Raw genomic sequence first — 24,390 nt, forward strand, 5'->3', positions numbered from 1 at the left:
GGCCCGGGCGCTGCCCCCGCCCGCGCCCCCGCCCCGGGCACCCGGCCCAGTGACCGCCGCCCCCGCCCCCGGGGCCGCTCCGCACCGCCCGCCCCGCACACTGCACCCCCTCCCCGTCATTTCCCCCTTTGTCTCCCCCGCGCCGCCGGCGGCTCCGCTCCGCCCGCCCGCCCCGGGACCGGGCGGCGCCGGGGAGGGTCCGGCGGCCCCCCCCCGCCCCAGCCCGCCCTCGCTGCGAGGAGAGCCCGGTCAGGTAGGTGCGAGCGCGGGTCCGCGGTGCGACCCGGGCGGGGACAGCGCCCGACCGCCCCTCCCTCCCCCGGGCATCCCGCGCCGTGCCCGCCGCCCTGCCCGCCGCACCGGGCGTGCGGAGCTGGCAGCGGCCCCTCCCCGCCCGCACACATGTTGAGGAGCCCCGGCGACTGCAGGGACCGCGGCGCTGCTCCCTCCCCGCCGCCGGCCCCGGCCGCCTCCCTTCCCCACACGGACGTGTCCCGGCAGCCCGAGGGAGCGGGACCGCTTGCTGCCGGCCGCGTCCGGCATCCCGGTGTGCAGCTGCGCTGGGCCCCGCCGGCGGAGTTGGTGCTGGAGCGGCCCCGGGGACGCGAAGAATGGGAGCAGCCGAGGGGTCCCTGCCCGCGGGAAAAGGCGGGATCCGCCGCTGCCATCCCGAGCCGCAGCCGCGGGATGCGGCGCCGTCGCCTCACCCATCCCTGCCCCGGGCTGCAGTTACCGACGCCCGGTGCTGAGACAAAGGCGGGAGACACCAAACCCGGAGCCTGGCAGCCGCACCGGACAGATACTACCCCCGTGCCACGCACCCCTTCCCGCGGCGGCTGCAGCCCGGGCGGGGGTTCCCGGACAAGCGGCAGTGTGTGCGCGGTGCCGGGGGCTCGGCGCACCCCCGGTGCCTCCGGGCAGCGGCCGCGGGCGTGACACCCCCGGCCCCCCCGAATCCGCCGCAGCCCGGCCGGGGCGCTGCGCGGCGGCAGCCGGCAGGGGGCGCCCTGCGCGCCGGGCACCGCTGCGGCGGGGGGCGGGGGACGGAGCGGGCACCGGGCGGCTCGGCCCGGGCTCTGGGCCCCTGTCACCGCCCGGCCCGGGCTCTGGGCTCCTGTCACCGCCCGGCCCGGGCTCTGGGCTCCTGTCACCGCCCGGCCCGCGTTCTGGGCCCCTGTCACCGCCCGGCCCGGGTTCTGGGCTCCTGTCACCGCCCGGCCCGGGCTCTGGGCTCCTGTCACCGCCCGGCCCGCGTTCTGGGCCCCTGTCACCGCCCGGCCCGGGCTCTGGGCTCCTGTCACCGCCCGGCCCGCGTTCTGGGCCCCTGTCACCGCCCGGCCCGCGTTCTGGGCCCCTGTCACCGCCCGGCCCGGGCTCTGGGCCCCTGTCACCGCCCGGCCCGCGTTCTGGGCCCCTGTCACCGCCCGGCCCGGGCTCTGGGCTCCTGTCACCGCCCGGCTGGCTGGCCCCACTCTGGGCACGGGGCTGCAGTCCCCGCTGTGGGGCGAGCCTCGAGGGGCTTTGTCTGGGACCGCAGGCAGAGCCCCCGAACTGGGCGCTGCCAGGTGTTGATGGTTGTTGGGTGTATTTAGGCCGTTTGGTAGGTCAGAGAGGTTTGTGTTCCTTGTAGAGAAAGCCCCCTTTTTCTTGAGTTGAGGGGTTTATTTCCCTAGCTGTGTTTCTATTTATTTTTGCTGCTATTTTCTATATCTTCTTGGAGGTGTGAGGTCCATGCTACCCCACCTGTCAGGGTAGCATGGACCGACCTTAGCTGGCTGCTGTGCAGCTCAGCCTTGTGTGCCTCAGCAGTGCTCCCTCCTGCAGGGTCTCCTACTTGGAAAACTTTCACTTCAGGACTCTGCAAACTCATAATCACAAGTTGTCATCCTTCTAGGTGAGAAAGATGGATCAGTTTGCTTAAGAAACAGAAAGGCTTTTTTTTTCCTGCTTTTAATAACGAACCAAACCAAAGCTTGGTTCCTTTGCAGATGTGCAGTTGCAGATGTTGAGCAGTAATTTGATATCAGTAGATGAACATTACCATGGTATGTGCTGAAATCTTAAAGGAGACAACAGAGGAGAATTGTTAAGAGAATTACACCAGATGCTGATGAGTTGTAACATAATGGTTACCTTTTCTGAAGATTTTTACAGCATATATTTCCATCTTCAGTCTAACTAGAGATGTCCTTTTTGACACACAACAAATAACTTGTTCTCCAAAACTGATACTAAGCTAGATGGTTTTGCACTGTTTTTGGTAGTTAGATGCCCTTTGCTCAACTTAGCATTATTTCTTAGCTAGCATTCAAGAGTGACTTTTTGGTATCCAGCAGACATGAGATGCTCCCAGGGGACATCTCTGAGATCATTGAAAACTGATACCATTTTAGTGCCCCATTACTGAAAGTAATTTTTTTTTGTTTTGAATAGAAGCGCTGGTCCTTCAGACAGGTTTGTAGAAGGCATCTCTTTATGTTACCACTATTTCTGTGTCAGGGTGTGTTGTCATGAAGAGCCTGCAGTGCGCTGTGTTAGGCTGAGGGAGGTAGCTGCTGCTGGCTGTGCAGGGGAAGGTGAAAGGTGACTCCTTTGCCTGCAGGTGAGACAGACCCAGTGCCACAGTTGGCAATGAGAAGTCTTCACAGGAGAGGAAGACTGAAGAGGAACTTCCTGACTGTTTTGGAAAGTTCATGCCCTGCAGCATTCAGCATCAGCTGCACACCAGGAAGATGTGTGTGCTCCTCAGGCTGAGAGCAGGAACGTGATGGATTTTCTGTGTGCAGGGCAGAGGTTGCCAGTGGCCAGAAGTGCTCCCTGCCGCTGGCACAGTGGTCCCTGTTAGTGCCACAGCGTGTGGGTTAAGTGTGAGCTCTCACTTGTTGGTGCTGCCCCAGTCCCTGTGCTGTTCTGAGCACTGTGAGCTGGAGGGAAAGGCAGGACACTGTTCTGGGGCTGCTCACACACTGCAGGGTGAATAACGGCTGATTATTCCCAGCTCAGCTTTGCCACGCTGCAATAACATAAATACTGAAAGCAAACACTGAAGTTTACAGTAGAATTCTGGAATACGGAAATGTATCAGAATCTTATCAGTAGTCATTAGTGATATGGTCCAAATGTGTATTTTATAGCTTGTTATTAAGATGGCAGCTGATTTGATTGATGCAAAGAAAGAAATTGAAACAAGTGATTTTGTGGAAGCAAAGATGGTGCTCCTAGGTTAATATGTTTGAGGTAGCTGCAAGTAACATTTAGCAGCTTCATAGGAAATGTGTTGGGGTGGTTTTTGTGGGGTTTTATTTTCAGAAAGGGGAAGTTATCTTTGCTCCGCTACTTGAGGTGTTTAAGGGAGACAAAATTCCATTGGGAATGAACAAAGCAATATCAGATCTGAGGAGGACTAGTTAAAAGTCTGTAGGAGAGGTGCCAGGAGAGGCAGGGAACAGCTCTGGGGCTGCAGCTGCTCACTGTGTTGTTTCACAGGTGCCATTGGAGCTGCTCTACCTGCACGGGCAAAATTGACAAATTTTTAAAAGTCATTAGTGCAGCTGAGTTTGTATATTAGTAATGCTACTTGTAGTGGGATTATTTTCTTTAAGATGCACACACCATTCTTGTTTGAAAAGGCAGCAGCTGACTATGCTGGCCTGTATCTAAACGAGCATCTCACGATTTTTTTTGTTATTTTGAGTCAAGAGCTGCTCTGTGCCCAGATTTGCACACAGACATATGTATATATATATAGGGTATGGTTCCTATGAACATAATTGTAACAGGATAATTTCTAATGGGGAGATAGTTCTGCTCATAGAAATAAATCTGTTGCTAGTGATGTTTCTTGATAGTGTAAGAGATGGAGATGACCATGAAAGGTGCTGCTCTGAGTCTCTGCATTGGAAAAAAAGAGCCCTTGTTGATGTTAATTTAGTTTTACTAAAAAGAAATCCTATACCTTCAGTATATGTGGGAGGTTTACTTTGCCTCACCTGACACATTTGGGAAGAATGCCCTTGCTGCCTAGGCAGGATGGCCACATTGGCCTGTTCCTTTGGAGCTTTCAGGAGGAACTGAAGTCTGGTTTGAAAATCAGATGGGTGTTCCAGATTTGAGTAAAGGCTTTCCAGAGGGTGGAACTCCTGTTTATCTACCTGAGGGCCATGTGCCTCCAGGCAAGAACTGCATTGTTAGAGCTTCACTGCAGCTCTGGTGTCAGAAGGCAAACTGGAGCTTGTATTTAGTGTCTCTGATGTCTCTGTAGTGCTCTTGAATGTGAATGAGGGTTGATGGTTTGGAGTAAGAATGGAGTAAATACCATTTTTTCTGCAGTGACTCACTTTCAGTTACCGCCATTTATATCCTTACTGGGTTTTGTTTTGGTGGGTTTTTTTAAGGTGGCATTAGAGATTATTTAGATGAAAACTGAGAGCGGCTGTGGAGTCCAAGGCCTGTGTAGTTGACCTTGTGGACGCATCACACCTACAGATGTATGCAGATCACTTGGCAAAAATCTTTCATTTAATGTCTGCTTCTCAAGTTGTATCTAAAACACTCAACCATAAACAGAAATAAAGCAACTGTGTGAGCAGCTGTTCCCTGAGGGAGCACTCCCACTCCTCCAGTGCTGCAGGTGGAGGACAGGGCCTGCTCTCAAGCCTGCCTTCACTTTTGGCTGTTCCTTCCCTGCCCCAGCTCCTCTCTCAGGTCTCAGCCAATGCTTTCTTTCACCCTGTTCTCTCTGTGTGCAGTGATTCCTGATGGGACTCTGGATCTCACCGCTTGTGCTGCAGCTGGGCCAAGGAAGCTGTTGGTGATGCAGCTTCATAGCAGCAGCAGTCAGGGGACAAAATGGTCTGGAAGTCTAAGTGGGCACGATAGTGGTCTTAAAATGCTTTTTCACCGAAATAGTCAAATTCAAGTTCGTGATCTTCTTTTTTGTTTTGTTTCCCATTGCTGCTGCTGTTGCTGTGAAGCCCTTTGCCTGTCGAAGGTTCCTGAGGCAGATGGAGGACAGCAGTAGCTGAGGTGGCCCAATGCTGGAATGTAGGCAGGGACTGGAGCCTTGGGAGCTGTGCTTAGGCAGGAGGGGAGAGGTAAGAAATGTGCAGTGTAAGACTGAGCTGGAGCTCTTGTTTACAGCCTTTCCCGTTGTAATGGCAGCGTTGGTGCCTCGCGTGTGTGAAGTGTAAGGCAAGGGAAAACAAGCAGCACCAGCCTCCTTCGGTGCCTATTTTTACCCTTGGAAAACTCAGATGCAGCCAGTTGGCGAGATCCCTCCAGTATCTGCTGGATCTGCTGTCTGAGACAGCGTGCATTGGCGGGGCTTTGGATGGGCTGGGCAAAGTATTGCTGTGCTCTTCTATGTGCCCGTGGCTGCTGAGGGCACAGCAGGGCTGCTCTGTGCTCTGGGTGTGCATGCCTGAGTGCCTGTGTGTGATTGTGTGTGTGTATCTGTGCCTGTGTCCGTGTATGTCTGTGTCTGTGTGTGTGGGAGCTGCCAGGGCAGGGCTGGAGCTGCTTCCTGCTGCCCCGGGGCTTGGCTGGAGCCCAGCACCGCTGTTTGGGTGAGGGAAGGAGCTGCGCTGCCCCAAACCACTCCTCTGGCTGTATCAGGGCTCTGCTCTGGCTGTTGACACAGTGCTGATGTCAGGAAACATGACACAGAGGGCAGGGGACCATTTTCACTTGCAGTCTGATCTGGCTGCAGTTTCCCAGTCAGTGTAATCCAATCATAAATTACGTGTATATTGATTATTTGCTTTGTTCTTGAACGTTTTACAGCAACTACTGTGCTGCTTTGTTTAATTACACAAATGTTTTTGTGAGCTTTGGATTGAAAATTTAAAGGTGATTCTTGATTTAATTTAAATGGTAACTGCTCATTCATTAATCATGCTTCTGTTTCCAAAATTATTTTTATTCTGGGATTGCTCATGCTTAGCTACAATCTAGATGAGGATTATTTTGGAATTGTAGAGCATACTCATGTAGCCGTTTTTCCTGATCACTGAGGTGTGGATATCATGGTGTAAGCAAATAATATCCTTTGTGCTTCAATGATCTCCAGGCTGGATTTCAAATTTCTGCAAGATGTGCAGGCTTTATTGCATTTCACACCAAAATCTTTTAGAAATAGCCCTGAACAAGCCCGACTCTCACACAGAGAATGTGTATTGAATATTGATTTAGCTGCCCATGTTGTGTGCATATAAACATTTATCTGTGGAGGTCTTGAACAGTCACAGAAGATACTCTAAGATGGCAGGAGGTGTGCAAGCGTAATTCTGGAGCTGTGTCTCTAATTCAGGATTTCTTGTGCCCTAGAGAATGAACATGATTTCAAAGTGCTTTTCAGAATGCAACAGAGGTTGCAAGAGTTGATGTGGCCTTTATCACGTGTGTTGAAAAGATCCCTCAGAAAACATTCAACTACAGCTACCAGCATTCTTTAACATACCTCAGCCTACATCATCAAAATCAGAAAATGCACCAGTTGTTCCCAGCAGAGCCTGGGGAAGCAGATTGTTCATCAGAACAGAAATAAGGAGTTGTGGTTCCCAGAGCAATCAAAATATGACCATTTTGTATTTCAGATGGGGGCACAGAGATGCCACAGTGCCCAGGACTCCTCCTGCTGAAGCGAAGTTGATGAGGAAACAGTTAATTCCTGCTCAGTTTTGCAGTGAGTGTCCACACCCACCAGATGGAGCTTCGGGCTCCAGTGGAAAATTCCAGAAATTGAGCAAGAATGAGAAGTGTGTGAATGACTTAGGAGATCCCTGTCTGCAGAACTGCAAAAGGTGGTTTTATAGCCTTTAAATAAAGAATGAATGGAGACTGAGGCATGCCAGCCTTACTGATTCCTTTCACTACAACTGCCTTCCATAGCTCTTACTTGGATGGGAAGTTGGGAGTTCTTAATGCAAGAGTCAAGCTGAGGCTAGGCAGCAAGCCCAAACAAAAAGGTATAAACCAGAGTTTCATAAACCTTTGCTGAAAATTGCCTGTAACCACTGAAACAGGATGTTAAACGTTTTTAGTCTCAGAATTTCCTCCCCAGGATAAGGTGGGGTTTTCTTTAGTGCCACATTTTAGATGGACTTCTCTCCTGAGGCTGTGTTTGTGTAGGATGCCCTAAAAAGTGGTGTGAAATGGTCCTTATGTTTTGACACACAACTTGAAACTGGTTTTGGAAGTTGCTGATCTAGTCTCTGAAGTGGATTTTAGTATTTTTAAATCCTTGGCTTTTTGACAGAGGGGCTGTTAACAAACTGCCTGTGTGCCTGTGAGGGAGAGCTGGAGTGTGTCAGGTCTTACAGTGCTTTGTCCAGGTAGCAGCTTGTAGCTGGGGCTTTCCATCAGGGTGATATCCTCAGCTTTAGAGCTGGGCATTCCAGAGGGTGTCACTTAAAATTTGTGTTGATTCCCGTTTCGTGTGCCCAGCCCTGTTTTGGGTACACACCCGAGCAGGAGAGCTGGGGCTCACTCAGAGCAGGGGGTGCTGGCTCTGCACCCCAAATCCCTGCTGGAGCTGAGCTGTGAGCCCTGGAGCCCTCCCTGCTCTGGGCAGAGCTCCCTGCTGCAGGTGGCCCCTGGGCTGAGGAGGGCTCTCAGCTGGAAGTGTCACTGCTGTTACCAAACAGCCTCCTCGGGGTTCCAGCGCATTGCAAAGGAGCCCTCCTTGTCTGGCACGTCAGATGTGCTGCTGAACAAATCTCATTGCCCTCACAGGAGTGCGGGTGCACAGCCCTCACTAAACCAGGCCAGAAATGCTTCAAGGAGGGAAGGGAAGAGTCCCGGGGAAGAAAGTGAAAATGTCAGTGTCAGCCAGTGAGAGGTGTGTTGGAAGAGGCTCTTCAATCACTCTCTCTGTACAGGGAGCAGAGAGAGTTAATTGCAACTCTTACTTTCAGGAGGGCTCTCAGTAGTTTCTGTTCTCCCAAATTCTCTCTTCTCTCTGATACTCCTATTCCTTTTTTCTGATACTTCTATTCCAGTTGCTCACTCTTCCCTGAGATAACCCTTGTGCTTCCCATCTATCACTGGTCCTTGCTCAGCTGTCGTGGAATTGTCAGGTCTCGGGGACAGGTCATCACTGTCCTCATGTGAATATAGAATATTCCACACCATCATACCACAGAGCATCATTTAACCTGCATACACGGAGAGGCAGCTTCTCTGTTGCTGTGGGAACCACAGGTTCATTTTCTTGCATATTTTCACTGTATTTTAAGAGATTTCACTCAGTGTTGCACTACCAGCTTTCTCTGCAAATCTGCTTCATGGCTGGCTTTTAGAGCAGGCTATGAAAGGCAGTTTGCTGGGCAAATTGTTGTAAGTTACCTTGTTTCAAAAGCAGATGGAGTAGGGAAATAAAACACACAGTATCAAGAAACCAAGTGTTATTTCATCTTGCCCTGGAAGACGGAGCTGTTGCCAGCTCTGATGTAAGATTCTGTCTTGGGCTGTTAGGTAGAAACCAGTAACTTCTTCAGCTTGAAATACTGGCAAAATAGTGGCTAAAATCAAAGACATTTGGATGACATAACATAAGAAGCATGCCAGATGCTCGGGGATCCTTGTCAGCAGCACAGCACAGGGAAATGATCCTCAGTGTCTGGGAGACCCAGCATGGGATGAAGTACTTCCCTGAGCTCAGTATCATCAGCCTGATGCAGTAATTGCCTCTGATCTGCTCTCCAGGCTGATGGGTCCTCACCCAGAAGTGTGTTTGCTGCAGGGAGGACTCGCTGGGAGAGAGCTCATTTGGACTTGCTGGACACACAGGGACACAAAGTCTGCCTTCTGTTCAGAACATGATCCACTGTGAAACAAAATAACCCATCTTTGTGTGGCTGAGGGTATGGGTGATGCTCTTGTTAAATAAAGCACGTGCAATATTCCAGTATTCAGGTTTGCTGCCATGTGAAGTATTTTAAAAATGTTGTCTTTTTTAATTTCTTAAAATGTTGTAGTGTCTTGTCTTGGAAGTGTACTTGCCAAAGAAAAGCACTCTGTACTTGAGGCTGTTCTGTCTGAGTAATCAAGAGATTAAAATCTGACAATTTATATTGCCTTACTCCCTGGCAGAGTAATTATTAATGACTCGACAAGTTTTGCTTTTATAAACTTTAGATTTGGTAGTTTCAGATTTTATGGCTCTAACGGTACCTGTTGTGTTTCCACTATGTGCAAGACTGACTTTCTGTCCGTGGCTGATGTCAGTTGAAGAGGGATCAGTCTTCCCACAAAGTGTGATCATTTACATGCCATTTCCCAAACTGCCCATCCTCTGCCAGTTTTAATCTGGGTGCTTACCAGAGGAATGTGTGTCCTGGGGCTGTGGCTGGAGGCCGTGTCACCTGTTGGATGTCCCATTGTCATGTAAGGTGGGACGTGTTTGTAGGGAACCTCCCAGGGAGCGTCCTAGAGTGGTGGCAGTGCCCGAGGATGGCGGCAGTGTCGGACGATGATGGCAGTGTCGGACGATGATGGCAGTGCCCGAGGATGGCGGCAGTGTCGGGTGGAGATGTGGCAGTGTCGGATGGAGATGGTGGCAGTGTCGGACGATGATGGCAGTGCCCGAGGATGGCGGCAGTGTCGGGTGGAGATGTGGCAGTGTCGGACGATGGTGGCAGTGTCGGACGATGATGGCAGTGCCCGAGGATGGCGGCAGTGTCGGATGATGGTGGCAGGCGCAGCTGTGCTGTGCTGCTGATGCCTCAGGTGCTCGTGGGGCTGAGGCACAGCACTGCAGAGGGAAACGGAGTGTGAGGAGGAGCGTTCCCAGCCTCTGCCCTGCTGGGTTTGTGCCCTGGGTACCTGAGCTGAAAACTGAGCACTGCAGAGTCCCCCAGCACAGTCGGCACAAACCTGGAGCACAGGCGTGCTCAGACCTGCTGCAGCACAGCTGCCCTGCAGCCCCAGCACAGGCACGGCTGCGGTTTGTACCTGTCAGTGTGACACTGCCCTTATCACACCCCTTATCTCTTGTCTCTGCTCTCTGTTTTGTCCAGCAGGATATGAGCCTTCCTCTGTGCCCGGGCCTTGGGCTCCCCCAGGGGGTGTAACAGAGCCCCGAGGGGGCGTTCTGCAAGGAGAATTGGCTTTGGAGGCTTGTGCTTGAAGCTTGTCCAATGAGTCTGAGACGCCCAAGCACCATTCATTTCGGAGGTAAATGCTTCATCAGAAGTACTGCAGAGATGGGGAGGAGTAAAGGTTTTCCTTTGCCAAAGTATGGGCTAAAAAAGGATCGTTTTGACTGTTTGCTTCTGAGGTTTGGACATTTTGAACTTAAAGGAACACCAACTTGGATTCTAGAAAAATCGAGAGGTTGGGGGCTTTGGGATCAATAACTCTGGCAGCTTCACTGCAGATTAATTGGTTTCCTGGTTTAAAATTCTCACTCTTCTGCCGGTTTAAAACCATCAGAGGTGAAAGTGAAAGCTAGTTTAGTCTGCAAGAGAGATGATTCTGGAATGCTAAACAAACTGGGGGAAACACTCTGACTTGGGATAGGAAAGTTCAAAGATCTGCAATTTAAGTTGGATGTCCCTTTAAGTTATTCCTTGGAATATGACATTACGTATTTGAATCTCAAGTGAAATGTTTAATTTTGGAAATTCAGCTGAAATGCTTTTTATTAAGGCATTTTCTATCATTTGTCTATAAACTGATCAGTCAAAGTGGGCTGTAGAAAGGGAGGGGAGGGGAGAATCCTGTGAAAAGATAAAACCAAAGGGGGAAAAGCTCCCAGCAGCAGAAACAAATGAAAGAAAATACAACAATGACAGATTGAAATGTTGCTACTTGCCTTGGGTGGGGGAGGGAAAATCATTTGCATGATGTGCTTCATGTTATTGTTATTGAAATTGAACCAGGTTACTGATAAAATTGTAATGATAATGTACATTTACAAAGATAATGAGTTAAGTTTGCTCTGGTAAACAGCAGTAATGTCCTGGCACCCAGCCCACAGAGAACTGAAACTGTGGTACAGATTTGCAGTGGCTGGGTGGCACTGAGGGTGTGATCCTGGGCTCCCGTTGCTTTTTGATTTTAATGCCAACTGTTACTGAGAAATATTTAATACCCAAACCCAGGCTGTCTGGTAGAGAGCTACCCACCCTTTTAATGAAGTCATTTTTAGCATAATCTGAATTTTATGTACTAGTGTGTTACCACACTGCATGAAATTTTTTTATTATGGTGTTTGACTCTGCTGCAGCCCTTCCCTTTTAGCATTATTATGGATATTAATAAATTTGGGGTTGAATTATTGGAATGAAAGCCATGGGATCATGATACAGACCTAACAAAGGCAATAGACCAGAGTAGAGGGTTAAAGTGTGTGGGGTGGGATGTATTGTAGGGGAAAGGAACAGCTTGTAGAATAAGGGTTTGAAACATTGCTTTTTCTGTAGGAAAAAGATGGAGTATTGCATGCTGGGAACAAGTGCTTTCCATAAGGTAGCTAAATTTTAAAAGTACATTTGTTTCATTTTGTTTTAGGCTTTGCTTAAGTATTGTAATCTAGTAATTTTGTCATTTCTGCAGTTTTCATTCTGATTAGACCTCTGCAAATCTTTCTTCAAAACTTAACAAAAACCCAACCAAAGAACTCAAACCTGGCCTACAACTGCAGTTTTCCTTTTCTGAAACATTGCTCAGTGTGTACAGAAAAATATTTAAAGGTTATTAATAATTATATAAATTCTTCCGTAATTTCAAAATTGCAGGTACTAACACTTTTACATATGAAAATGTGAATGTGTTGGGTGACTACAGAGAAATGACCAAAAGTAAATACAGTTTGTTAAATGTAGTCTCCATTGACACCTCTCTAGAAACAAAATGCCCCAAGCCTCAAAACACCAGCCCCAAGAAGCCCCACCCCTCAGGAATGCTGTCAGCAGAAACTCCAAGTAAATAGTCTCATTTTTTTCCCTTTGTTCCTGTGAATAGCAAGACATAACACACTTGGAGGAAGTCTGGGTAGATGAGTCAGGACTTATTTCATTAACTGCAGTTAAATGTTTTGGCCAGGTTTCCCCAGGAAACAAAGTTTACACAATTTTTCAGATTGTGGCTTGTCTCCTAATCCCCCTTCCCTCCTCCCAGCCAAGAGAGCCATTCTCACCCAAACTGGGTGGAGATGGAGGTCTGGAAAGAAAAATTAGCACCTTTAAATTGGATTAAATGCATCCCTCCAGGAAGAGAGGGGACTGGTTTGAAGGTCCCCAAGTTCACACCTCTGTCCACCCACAGCCTGTTGCGCAGCGGGAGCAGCAAAGCCAAGGGGCTGCCAGAGGCTCTGGGGGAGGAGGAGCTGCAGGGAGGGGACAGAAATGCCACTGCCACTGCTCAGCCGGGGCTCCTGGGGTCACTGAGGGGCTGCTGACCCGGGGCCTGGCCTGGCCCAGCTCGGAGCGAGCCCCGGCTCAGGAGGGAAGAGGAGGAGCAGGGCATTGAGCAGGGCATTGCCTGGGTGTGAAGTGTGGAGCTCCAGGCGAGCTCTTGTGCCTGACCGAGTGCATGTTCAGAGTGCGTCATTCCATGGATACGATGTTATTGCAGGTACAGCAGCAGCTCATGATGCCCCGTAAAGCTTTTCTTTCCCAGAAAGAAAAGCAGGCTCGTGCCAGGGAAAGGGATATGTTAAAAAAGAGGAGGAGGCGACAAGACTATCTCAAAAGAAGCGTGGAGCCGCAGAAAAATGCAGAAACAATAAAATGGCACAGGGATGATGAGAAGAGGAGAGAAAATGAGCAAGTTAAGGACAAAGATATCAAGAAGCGGTGGAGACAGGATGAGAGAGAACGACGAAAGAATGTGGACGCTATGAATTGGCACAGGGAAGAGGAGAAATGGGAAAATGAGCGAGGTAAGGACCAAGGAGGCTAAGAACCAGCCAAGAAAGGAGAGGGGGAAGGAGCTCGGAAAGGCTGGACCTTGTGAAGCAGCAGAGCATGATGAGGGGGAGAGGGGAAAACAGAGTAAGAGCAGTTGTGTTTTATAAGCATGCACAGAAATAACAGCAAATAGTATTGTTTAGTTCAAAATTGGTTAAAAATCTGCTTTAATCAACTAGAGCTCTTACACTGCTGATTATTTTAGAAAGACAAGATTGAGTTGAGTCACGATGGGACAGAACAGGCTGAGGTTGTACCTTGCTAATACAAATGTCTGTGTTGCACACTTGTTCACACCTAATGCTTTGTTCAACAGGGTGGTTGGTAATTCTGGTTGTCAGACAGATCACCAAAAAGTTCATGTTTTCTCAGTTTTCATAGTAGGAATAAATGAGAACATTAGGAAGGGAAGGGTGAACATTGTGTGCTCATAAGAGAAATTAAAACTGATGCTATATTTCATTCTTTTTAATCATGTAAAGAGGGTTGAAATCACATCTGCAGTTTTATCCCGAGGTCACTTATTTAGTGAAAATTGAATGGAAGTGTAAATTTCATGGAATGCTTTTAAGAAACATTCAGCTCAAGAGATAAAATGAAGAAATTAGAAGACATTAAGAAGAAATTCTTCCCTATGAGCCCCTGCCAGAGGTATCCCAGGGAAGCTGTGGCTGCTCCGTGCCTGGAAGTGTCCAGGGCTGGGTTGGATGGGGCTTGGAGCAACCTGGGATAGTGGAAGGTGTCCCTGCCCATGGCAGGGGGGAACTGGATGGGCTTTAATGTCCCTTCCCACCCAGGCCATCCCATGGTGATCCTATGAAGAAATTACGTTAGTGCAGGAGGGGTAGCTGCAGTGGCCTCCTGAAGAGCCCTGGCCAGCTTGTACAGGTGTGGGTGCCTGAACGAGATAAAAGGCTTATTTCTGGCTGCAAAGCATTGTTTTACTCTGCAGCCTGTGACAGTAGAAAGCCATTGTGCTTGGTTGTTCTGTACCAAAGCTGAGACATCAACCAAGTGCAGTGCTGGGGCTGAGATCAGAGGGAGGGCTCTGTGCACTGGCACAGGAATGCAGTCAAGAAAACATTCACTGTTGCAAATGTGAAGTGAGAACTTAGAGTGTGGTGCTTCTAAGTTAGTTATCTTCTGCTCTTTCATAGCTTGTCTTTTCTGCTTGCATTTGGCTACTGAATCGTTCTAGGAGTCAGTACCTAGTTGTGGACAGGACCTTTATGCTGGAAACTGCACAGACAGAGCAAAGGAAGGTTCCAGATACTGCTCACAGTCCCTGTGCTTCCTTTGCCATTCCCTTGTGGCTGGTGCAGCCAGTTTGTGTACACACACGCTGGACATAAGAGAGAGCTTTGGGATATGCCTTCTGAGGCACCTGAGGATCCTACCTGGAGATTTCAAGTCAGGGTGTTGCTGGGGTTGGTTTTAAGCAGTCATTTATTCATTCCACCCAGCTCTTCAGTGTAGGTTGATGTGGTCAGAGATGCTCCAGGTGTCTTCCCTTAAACATCAGCTTTTGGCCAGATAAAGGATGCCTCATTTCCAAGGCAGCATTAATGCCTAGATGATGATTTGAGAGGCTGCTTAATCCCAACTACTTTTATGTCCCCATCCAAGGAGGTGCCAGCAGAGTGATGTTTACATTACAGCTGCAGTTACTTGCTGTAAATAGAAATGGATGGAGATGCTAAAAGCTTTTGTTGTAGTCACAGCCTGTAATAATATCAGACTGTATCTGACTCTCCGCTCACTAAGATTAAATAGTCAGACATTTCCTAAATAAAATTAACTGTGTATGCCTAAGGATGAGGGGTTTTGTTACAATGAGGTGACTTGGATTCAGCTGCCCAGCAGAACTTGCCAAGTAAGGTTGATGTAAAAAGCTGGAGTTTAAAAGTTCAGGTTTCAGGTGTGAAGATCCAACTGTGTCCTCTGCTATGGTGGGTGGTGATAGGTAGTTCCAGGGAATTTCATGTCTGTAAAATTTGACTGAGGCAGGCAAAGGGCAGAGGCAAGAAGATGCTGCAGATAGACCAGAGATGTTGTTTTCAGGCAGTTGGAAATAATTTGTTTTCTTTGAGTTTCTGTACATCGTGGTACCTGTGGCCTGTTCAGCTGTATCAGATACAGGATTAAGAGAAAGTATTTGATGCCTTTGCTGAAGAAGCTCAGTGGAATTTTGAAATTAGCTGTTAGATACCAAGCAGTACTTTGAGACTTGTGCCTGACTCAGGTGTACAAGTGATCAGTGCCTACAGACAAGCTCTACACTGACTCTGGCTGTGTCATGAGACAAGAAATGCTTTTCTTTGCAAGCACAGGGCTTCACTCTTCAGGCAGACACTTGGGATTCAAAGAAGGCAGCCCAGATTGCCAGGAGCTTTAACATGCACTATGTTCATGCACTGCTCTTTCTGCAGTTCATATTAATCACTAGGAATAACATTTCTGATTATCTCCTGGGATTTGAAATTCACTTGAAAATATTAATTCAAATCCTGACCATGCTTGACTGAGCTGCTTCACTGATTTTTTTTCTGAGACATGGGATCATGCAGTCACTGGAGGTATTTCTGAAGCACTGAAATCACTCTTCATGTCTTTAAAAGGGACCTGGCTTGCTCTAGGTTGTATTAGACATTGTTTTTCCAGTAGAGATGAGGATGGATAGAGCATAGGAGACGAGCAGTTCATGAGTTGGGTTCCCTTTCAGCGGGGCAGCCCAGCCAGGCCCAGTGGCACTGTGGGCACTGATGGGAGGGAGGCTGACAGTTCCCAGGGACACAGAGAGGTTTAGGTCATCTCTTGTACTTTTCCCAGTGGTTTCTCTCTCTGGAGGGATCTGACCAAGCTTTCAGGTCCTCTCTTCCTAGGAGGGTGTTTGCTAAACAGCTTCAGCCAGTTAAAGCTCTGACTACAGTGGAGGGAGGAAACAGCATTAATTTCTTACCCTACCTACAGCAGAATAGAAGAAGCATCTTTATCACTGAAGAGACACTGAAATCTCTTGCAAGACTGGCACAAACCTTGAAGCTCAGCTTGCCAGTTTTCAGATCCGTTGGGATACATTGCACAGGAGAGAATTGAGTTCTGAAGTACTTCAGTGTAGGGCTGGTAAAGACAGACACTCTGAAGAAATGAAAGTTATTTCCAGAGGCAGCCCATTGCTCCTGCAGTAGCTGTTCCATCAGTGTGCTGCCCTTTCAGCATTGCCCTGTGCAGCCTCATGGGCAGCCTCAGCAAGGAACAGGCCAGAGAATGTAACAGTGTGTTAGGGAATGGCACAGCTCTGGGACCAGTTCTGTGGGGGAATAAGGCAGTTAATTACTGATAATGAAAAGTGCAGTATTATCAAACAAAACACATTTGACTTAAACCTTTCTCTTGCTCTTCTTTTCCAATAGAAACTATGTTCCAGCTTCCTGTCAACAACCTTGGCAGTTTAAGAAAGGCCCGGAAAACTGTGAAAAAAATACTTAGTGACATTGGTTTGGAGTATTGTAAAGAACATATAGAAGTAAGTATGGCACCTCCAAGGGTTAGAGCTAAAATGCTGCAGAGTCAGGGGGACAGGGAGATATTTGTGTATGCCGTGATTTTTGTTTAGACTCGTTTTAAGTTCCACACAAAGTAGGAGTTAATTAGAAACTTGAGATATAATGTGCCTGTAAACACTTCTAGAAACATTAGTGGCTACTGAAACCCAGGAATGCTGGAAGAAGCAGGATGGGTGTGGGATATTGGGGCAGAAATGGGTCTGAGGTTTTCAGGAAGTGTTTGTGCTGCAGCAGGTCCTGAAGTTACAGAATCACCTCTGTGCCTGGGTCAGGCTGCCTTCATGCCAACGGCGAAATGCCAAAGAAATGCTTCATAAGATAATTTTTAAAATAAGAATTAGGAGTCTTGGACATCACCCGTGTCCAACTTTAAAAGCTTCCTGTGTGAAATTAATTAAAAGCCAAACAAAACCAATCAAACAAAATAAATACCACACCACCACCCTCAGAAAAAGCAGCCAAAAAACCCCAAAGCCACACATCAGTTTGGGAATGCTTTTCTCCAGGATTGCTTTTGGAATGAGATGAGTTTGTAATTACAGTGTAGGCTGGTCAGGAGGATGAGTGGTGAAGATGTTTTGCAGGTGTTTTGTGATATGGAGAATATTCAGAGCTCTCCCCCTCCCAGGAGGTGCTCTCCAAACTCCCCCCTGCCCTGAGTGATGTTCTCTGCCTTGGCCAGCAGCACCTGGGAGGGTGCAGGGGTGCTCAGGGATTGCTTAAGGGAGCCCTTGGGCCTTGCTTCTGACTCTCTGTCCTCTCTTCCCATCTTCCCTTCTCCAGGATTTTAAGCAGTTTGAACCTAATGACTTTTATTTGAAAAACACTACATGGGAGGATGTGGGATTGTGGGACCCATCGCTTACAAAAAACCAGGTTGGTAAGAGTTTCACTTGACACTGAGGCTGGAGTGGGTCATGCTGAAGGGCATTTCCCAGACATGCCAAGAGCTTTTCCTGCAGTTTTCCTCACTGATTTTCAGGTGTTGGCAGCTCAAGGGGCAGCAAAAAGCTATGTGCTTTTTTTCTTACTTTTGTGAAGTTGTTCCTGGTGTGTGTCTCAGGATCCTGGGTGGCCAGTGCTGCAGAGCTGGTGGGTCCTTGCTCAAGTCAAACAGCTGCACCTTCGGAGCCCATTCCCACCTGTTCCCAAGCCTAGCACAATTTCACCAGCCCTCTGGCCAAAGGATCAACAACTTTATACAGTTGGCAATGGGTCTTTCACCTTTCCTTAGATGTTTTATTCCTGGTTTCCATCCCTTCCAAAGCTGTTTCCCTGGATGCTGCTGCTTAGTGCAGGGTCACTGTCAGTGCAGCTCTGGGTCCCACAGGCTGTGTCCCACATCTGCTTTGGGCATTTCTAGTTCTGCTCAGCAGCTCAGTGGCACTGCAAGTCCTGCTGTTGTGATGTTTCTGAGCCAGTAATAAAGGAATTTTGAGTTGAGCCAGCACTGGAGGGAGGAGATGATGCTGTTGATTCAAGCAAGTGATGTGGGCTGCAGCATCCTCTGCTGGGGCTGCAGGACAGAGTCATCCCAGCAGTGAGAGGTCAGAAACCTCTCTATAAAGGAATCCCTGTGTGAGCACCTCAGAGCTCAAGTAGAGGAAAAGTAGGGGACCCATCCTGTCATGGATTCCTACTGTGACTCTGAAAATTACCATTTAGTACTGTCTTGCATAAAATACACTGATGTCCCTTTTTCTAGGTAACCCAGAATAAAAATTGTAATATAAGAGGAGACAGCTCTTGGTTGTTTGTTTTTTTTGTTGGAGCCAGTTTCCACCAGGTGTGTGAGGCTTCAGCAGGTGGCCAGAGCAGATATTCCGGCTTCCTTCTGCAGTGCAGCTCTCCAGCTCCCTCACCTGTGACGTGTGTGTAGCTCAGTGCACAGGACTTGTTCTGACACTCAGGAGGAACCTGTGCCATTGAAGTGTGTAATGGATAAAGACACTGAAATAGCTGAAGTTATAGATCCATATTACATCTCTCAAGTTTGGCAGATTCAGGTGGGCAGTATCTCATCTGGTTACAGTCTCATTTCCTCAAACAGTCCTGCTTGGCTTTCCCCCAGAGAGGAGCTCACAGAAACCTTTTCTTGCAGCTCAGCTACAGGGAGGAGGCTTTTTGTGACCAGTAGGGAAAGACACTTCTGACTCAGCCTCACCTGCCGAGGTCATGGCTAAACCCCTGAGGGACCCCTTGGCACTCAACACATCATGTGTGTGTTCATGTGAGCAGCTTTTTAGGGGCTGATGCAGTCCAGAAATGGGAGAGAAGTGAATCGAAGGTTTGAGGCAGTTGCAGGGGGCTCATGAGTGTGTTCAGAAAGGTTGTGTAGAGAATACCATGGGTGTTATTTTGCTGAGAAGTGCAGTTGAATATTTAGTCTGTGCTCTGTTCTCTGTTCAAGGACTATCGGACAAAGCCCTTTTGCTGCAGTGCATGTCCCTTCTCCTCGAAGTTCTTTTCAGCCTACAAAAGCCACTTCCGGAATGTTCACAGCGAAGACTTTGAGAACAGGATCCTGCTCAACTGCCCCTACTGTACCTTCAACGCGGACAAAAAGACTTTGGAAACGCACATTAAAATATTCCATGCTCCCAATGCCAGTACACCGAGTGGAGGCATCAGCACTTTCAAAGATAAAAACAAACACGAGAGCCTTAAACCCAAGCAGGCTGACAGTGTGGAACAAGCTGTTTATTACTGTAAGAAGTGCACTTACCGTGACCCGCTCTACGAAATCGTTCGAAAGCACATTTACAGGGAACATTTTCAGCACGTTGCTGCTCCTTACGTAGCCAAGGGAGGCGAAAAGTCCCTCAATGGTGCGGTTCCATTGAGCTCCAGTGCCCGAGAGGAGGGGGGTATCCACTGCAAACGATGCCTTTTCATGCCGAAATCCTACGAAGCTTTAGTCCAGCACGTGATCGAAGACCACGAACGAATCGGGTACCAGGTCACGGCAATGATAGGTCACACCAACGTAGTGGTTCCCAGATCCAAACCTTTGATGCTAATAGCTCCCAAACCCCAGGATAAAAAGCCTATGGGACTCCCTCAGAGGATGGGTGCCCTGTCTGCTGGCAGCGTCCGCTCGCTCTCGTCGCAGCAGATGATGAACAGACTCACTATACCAAAGCCCACGTTAAACTCTGCAGGAGTCAATATGATGTCAAACGTTCACCTACAGCAGAACAATTACGGGGTTAAATCAGTTCCCCCCAGTTATGTTGGTCAGCCGGGGGGGAGGCTCAGCCTCAGTGGCAATGCAGCTGTTTCTCTTTCCCAACAATCACAAAGCATGAAACAATTTTCAGCGAGTGGCAATGGAAGGCCTTACACGCTGGGAGGGGAGCAGAGGTCCCAGGCCTCAGCCAGGTACTCGCTGCAGTCTGCCAACTCCTCCTCACTGTCGTCGGCACAGCTCAAACAGGCGTCGCTGTCGCAGTCCCAGGCATCCAGAGCTCTGGGGCAGTCTGGCTCCAAATCCCCCGTGGCTGCTACAGGTCCTTCTGCTGTCAACACCTCATCCACGCAGAAGTGGAAAATCTGTACAATCTGCAATGAGCTGTTCCCCGAAAACGTGTACAGCGTCCACTTTGAGAAGGAGCACAAGGCCGAGAAGGTGCCTGCGGTGGCCAACTACATCATGAAAATCCACAACTTCACGAGCAAATGTCTCTACTGTAACCGCTACCTGCCCACGGACACGCTGCTCAATCACATGCTGATCCACGGGCTCTCCTGCCCCTACTGCCGCTCCACCTTCAACGACGTGGAGAAGATGGCTGCCCACATGCGCATGGTGCACGTGGACGAGGAGATGGGACCTAAAACTGACTCCACTCTCACCTTTGATTTGACATTGCAGCAGGGCAGCCACACGAACATACACCTCCTTGTCACCACCTACAACCTGCGGGATGCTCCTGCCGAATCCGTAGCTTACCACGCTCAGAACACCCCCCCGGTCCCCCCAAAACCGCAGCCCAAAATCCAGGAGAAATCTGACGTACCCGTCAAAAGTTCTCCGCAAGCAGCAGTGCCCTACAAAAAAGATGTAGGGAAAACTCTGTGTCCTCTGTGCTTTTCGATCCTGAAAGGCCCCATCTCCGACGCACTGGCACATCACCTCCGGGAGAGGCACCAGGTGATTCAGACGGTTCACCCCGTGGAGAAGAAGCTGACCTACAAGTGCATCCACTGCCTGGGCGTGTACACGAGCAACATGACGGCCTCCACCATAACGCTGCACCTGGTGCACTGCAGGGGCGTGGGCAAGACCCAGAATGGGCAGGACAAAGGGACCTCGTCCCGGCTGGGCCAGTCCCCCGCGGCCGCGCCGCTGAAACGCGCCTACGAGCACATGGAGTTCCCCCTGATGAAGAAGAGGAAGATGGACGACGATGACTCCCCCTCTGCCTTTGAGGAGAAGCCTGAAGAACCTGTAGTTCTAGCACTGGACCCCAAGGGTCACGAAGATGATTCGTACGAAGCCAGGAAAACGTTTCTTACAAAATATTTCAATAAGCAGCCCTACCCCACTCGGAGAGAGATCGAGAAGCTTGCGGCCAGTTTGTGGCTCTGGAAATCTGACATCGCGTCTCACTTCAGCAACAAAAGGAAGAAATGTGTCAGGGATTGTGAAAAGTACAAACCTGGGGTGCTGCTGGGCTTCAACATGAAAGAGCTGAACAAAGTCAAACACGAGATGGATTTTGATGCTGAATGGCTGTTTGAAAACCACGACGAGAAGAATTCCAGGGTCAATGTCAGTAAGACTGTTGATAAAAAAATCAACTTAGAAAAAGACAATGACAGTTCCTCAGACAGCTACGAAAACCTAGAGGAGGAATACAGCGAGAGCCGCAGTCCCTTTGGCCAGCGTGTGTCTGACATGGGTGGGAAACCCTCGACAGACAGCACAGTGCAGGACCCCCAGGACAGCTTAGCCAAGGAAATCCTGGAGGAAAACACACTACAGTCTCCAGAGAAGGCTGAGCAAAAACAAGAGGAAAGCTCTAAATACGAAGAGATAATTGCTGCTGAAGAGCCCACAAAACTGGTGGGTGACGTTTCAGATAGCGAAGGTGATCAGGATGAGCAGGAAGATGCAGTGGAGTGGAAGGATGGAGCTTCCCAGTCTGAAAGCGGGCCTGGCTCCCAGCAGGTTTCGGATTTTGAAGATAACGCATTGGAGGTAAAACCAGAAGTGTGGACAGATGAATCTTCCCAAAGCGAAGATGCCGGGGGCAGTAAACCCGCTGTGGAGGCCAAGGGGGGTGGATCGGAAAGCGATGAAGAACAGTCAAAGTGGAAGAATCGTTCCTATGGAAAAGTAGAAGGGTTTTGGTCCAAGGACCAGTCGCAATGGAAAAACGCCTCCGAGCTGGAGGAGAGCCTGGCCAGCGAGCAGATGGAGTGGCAGAGCAGCACAATGGACAGCGAGGACGGCGAGGCCTTCGGGGCCGTGGGGGCCGAGCCCATGCACGGCAGCCTGCCCGGGGTGGAGCTCAGCAGCCAGCAGGCGTGAGCAGCCCTGGGCCTGGCACTGCCCGGGCGCCGCTGCCCTGCCAGCTGCTCCTGCTGCCCGGGCTCGTGTACAGATCTGCTGGCCAGGGGCTGGGGGCTCCTGCTGGCACGAGCACAGTGACTTCGTGTGAAAATGGATACGCTGGTGGCTCCAGAATGCACACAGAGAAAAGCAGAGGATTATTTTATCTGCATTTCCAGCCCTCCCTTCACCTTGTCCATGTTGAGTTGTGTCTTTCCAAGGGCCCCTCTCCGGTAGCGCCGTGCCAGCGACCCGGTGCCCTGTATAGCAGACTCTGGGCAAATGGAGTTTTCATGTATCATTCTGAATAGTTGAAATGTATATTTGTACAGTCTTTTAGACCTATTCAAGTGAAGCTTATGGAACTGTTCTTGTGTATCCATCATAGATCTGTTTCTCTTTTTTAGTGTTGCCCTGCTGTGTAATAAATGCTGTATCTAGTTTCCCTAGCAAAGCTTGAGACTGCTCTAGTATGAATTTTGACAGACTTAGTTTTTGCACATAACCTTGTACAATCTCCAACCAGAGGCCAGCAACATAAAAATATATCTGGGCTCTGTTGTATTATAGAATTTTCTTGTTCTGAATATCCTTGACATGACAACTGATGACAAACATATTTCAGAGCCATTTTCTGAAATCTTTTAAGCTAAAAAAGAAAAATCACATGCAAGAAACAAGTTTGCAGCTACTAATTTTGACACCTTTTAGATCTGTATAAAAGTGTATTGTGTTGAAGCAGCACACTGAGACAAAGTGCTGGATTTGGATATTTAGTTTTATCTTTAGTTAACACCAACAAGGTGTTGTATTCATTTATACCATCTAATATATGACACACTGTTGTAGTATGTATAATTTTGTGATCTTTATTTCCCTTTGTATTCTTCATTTAAGCATCTAAATAAATTGCTGTATTGTGCTTAATGTAAATATTTGCTTTATTACATGCAAGTGCTCCATTCCTGGTTGGTAAATCCAACCTCACTATATTCATTCCTCCTTTTTTGCCTCTGTTTTTCCAAGTGTTCCCCAGCCCTGCTGGGGCCTCTCTGTTTAGTACTTACTGAATACTTATCTCCTTCAAGGTTATTGAGAATATGCAGAGTAACTTGGGCTGAAATGTGTTGTTCCTGTTCAGTGCTGTAGAACACAGTTATAAATAGCATTGTACTGGTTTGCTTGTTCTGCATCCTGGGGAAAGGAGATCTGTGGATTCCTCAATGAATGGAGATCTGATTTCACCTGGAAAATCCTCCCCTGAGTGTGCAGAGCTCTGGGCCTGGGGGCCAGGAGGGCAGTGCTTTGGAATACTGACCCTTCACAAGGGGAGCACAAGCCTGGAAGGTAAAGTAAACTGGACACCAGAAAAACTGAAATGGAGTTTGTTCAAAGCTGTGCTTGGTTTGGCCAGGCCAGGCGTGCAGTGTGGGCTCTGGGCAGGGACCTGAGGGGATTCACTGAGATGCTGCTGTGATGAGATAAGAACTCTGTGCAGTGGGGAAGTGCAGCAGCCTTTATCTGTTTAGCAATGACGCAAACAACTTTTTATCCTTTTATCAATGTGCATCACACTTGTCTCAGTACCTGCTAAGGTAATGTTAGTGTTAGCAAACTTTATAGTTAAAAATCAGATTGCAGTGTTCTGAAGTCCTGGGTGTAGTCAGTGAAATGTAAGACTGAAATACGAACTCTTTAATAGTGTTTCATTTGCCAGAAAATTCCAGGAAATACTATTTTATACAGTGATTAAATTAAAGGTCTTGTACGCAACCATTTTCTTACCAGGATATCAAGAAGGATGGAGGGTGGTTATTTAAAGTCTTGGCATAAACTTTCTAGTATTTCAAACCAGTTACTCTTCAAATCTGGCTTTGAGGCTGTTCACTGATTCCTCTCCAGATTTGAGGCTAACCACACTTTTGAGGAAGTCAGAAAGGGGAAGAAAATAGCTCAGTAAAACTGGAAGGACCTTAACCCAATGTGTGTAATTTAGGATGAGCTGGATGGGCTGGAAGTTCCCCGTGTTTCCCAGCCCCTCTGCAGTCATGGGCACATCCCAGCTCCTCCTGGGTCAGATCCCCAGCCTTTCACAGCCTCCCCTGCAGTCCCGGGGCAGATCCCAACTCCTCCTGGGGCAGATCCCAGCCTTTCCCAGCCCCTCCTGGGGCAGATCCCAGCCTTTCCCAGCCCCTCTGCAGTCCTGGGGCAGATCCCAGCCTTTCCAGCCCCTCCTGGGGCAGATCCCAGCCTTTCCCAGCCCCTCCTGGGGCAGATCCCAGCCTTTCCCAGCCCCTCTGCAGTCCTGGGGCAGATCCCAGCCTTTCCCAGCCCCTCTGCAGTCCTGGGGCAGATC

The 24,390-nt window shown here is 49.0% G+C and overlaps 1 protein-coding gene across 3 annotated transcripts; it reads left to right on the forward strand.

Annotated features, from left to right (window-relative positions):
• The first annotated feature begins 80 nt into the window (after positions 1-80).
• Positions 81-22,956, forward strand: ADNP (activity dependent neuroprotector homeobox). 3 transcript variants are annotated; one of them, XM_058814793.1, is made up of 6 exons: positions 81-253; positions 10,020-10,173; positions 12,577-12,883; positions 16,325-16,437; positions 17,261-17,353; positions 18,888-22,956. In XM_058814793.1, the coding sequence occupies exons 3-6, from the start codon at positions 12,592-12,594 to the stop codon at positions 22,011-22,013; spliced, it is 3,624 nt and encodes a 1,207-aa protein (XP_058670776.1). In that variant the 5' UTR covers positions 81-253; positions 10,020-10,173; positions 12,577-12,591; the 3' UTR covers positions 22,014-22,956. The 3 variants fall into 3 exon arrangements, with proteins under 3 accessions (XP_058670776.1, XP_058670775.1, XP_058670774.1); XM_058814792.1 differs by having other exon boundaries at positions 89-253; positions 10,017-10,173; XM_058814791.1 differs by lacking the exons at positions 81-253; positions 10,020-10,173 and adding an exon at positions 11,431-11,469.
• The last annotated feature ends 1,434 nt before the right edge of the window (positions 22,957-24,390 follow it).

The sequence above is a fragment of the Ammospiza caudacuta genome, chromosome 15, assembly GCF_027887145.1.
Source record: "Ammospiza caudacuta isolate bAmmCau1 chromosome 15, bAmmCau1.pri, whole genome shotgun sequence".
Taxonomy (NCBI): domain Eukaryota; kingdom Metazoa; phylum Chordata; class Aves; order Passeriformes; family Passerellidae; genus Ammospiza; species Ammospiza caudacuta.

Coding starts and splice junctions, on each gene's coding strand:
- ADNP (XM_058814791.1), top strand. CDS start 11,431: ATGGAGTATTGCATGCTGGGAACAAGTGCTTTCCATAAG. Junction 11,470..12,576: donor GAACAAGTGCTTTCCATAAG/GTAGCTAAATTT, acceptor ATGTTATTGCAG/GTACAGCAGCAGCTCATGAT. Junction 12,884..16,324: donor GAAATGGGAAAATGAGCGAG/GTAAGGACCAAG, acceptor CTTTTCCAATAG/AAACTATGTTCCAGCTTCCT.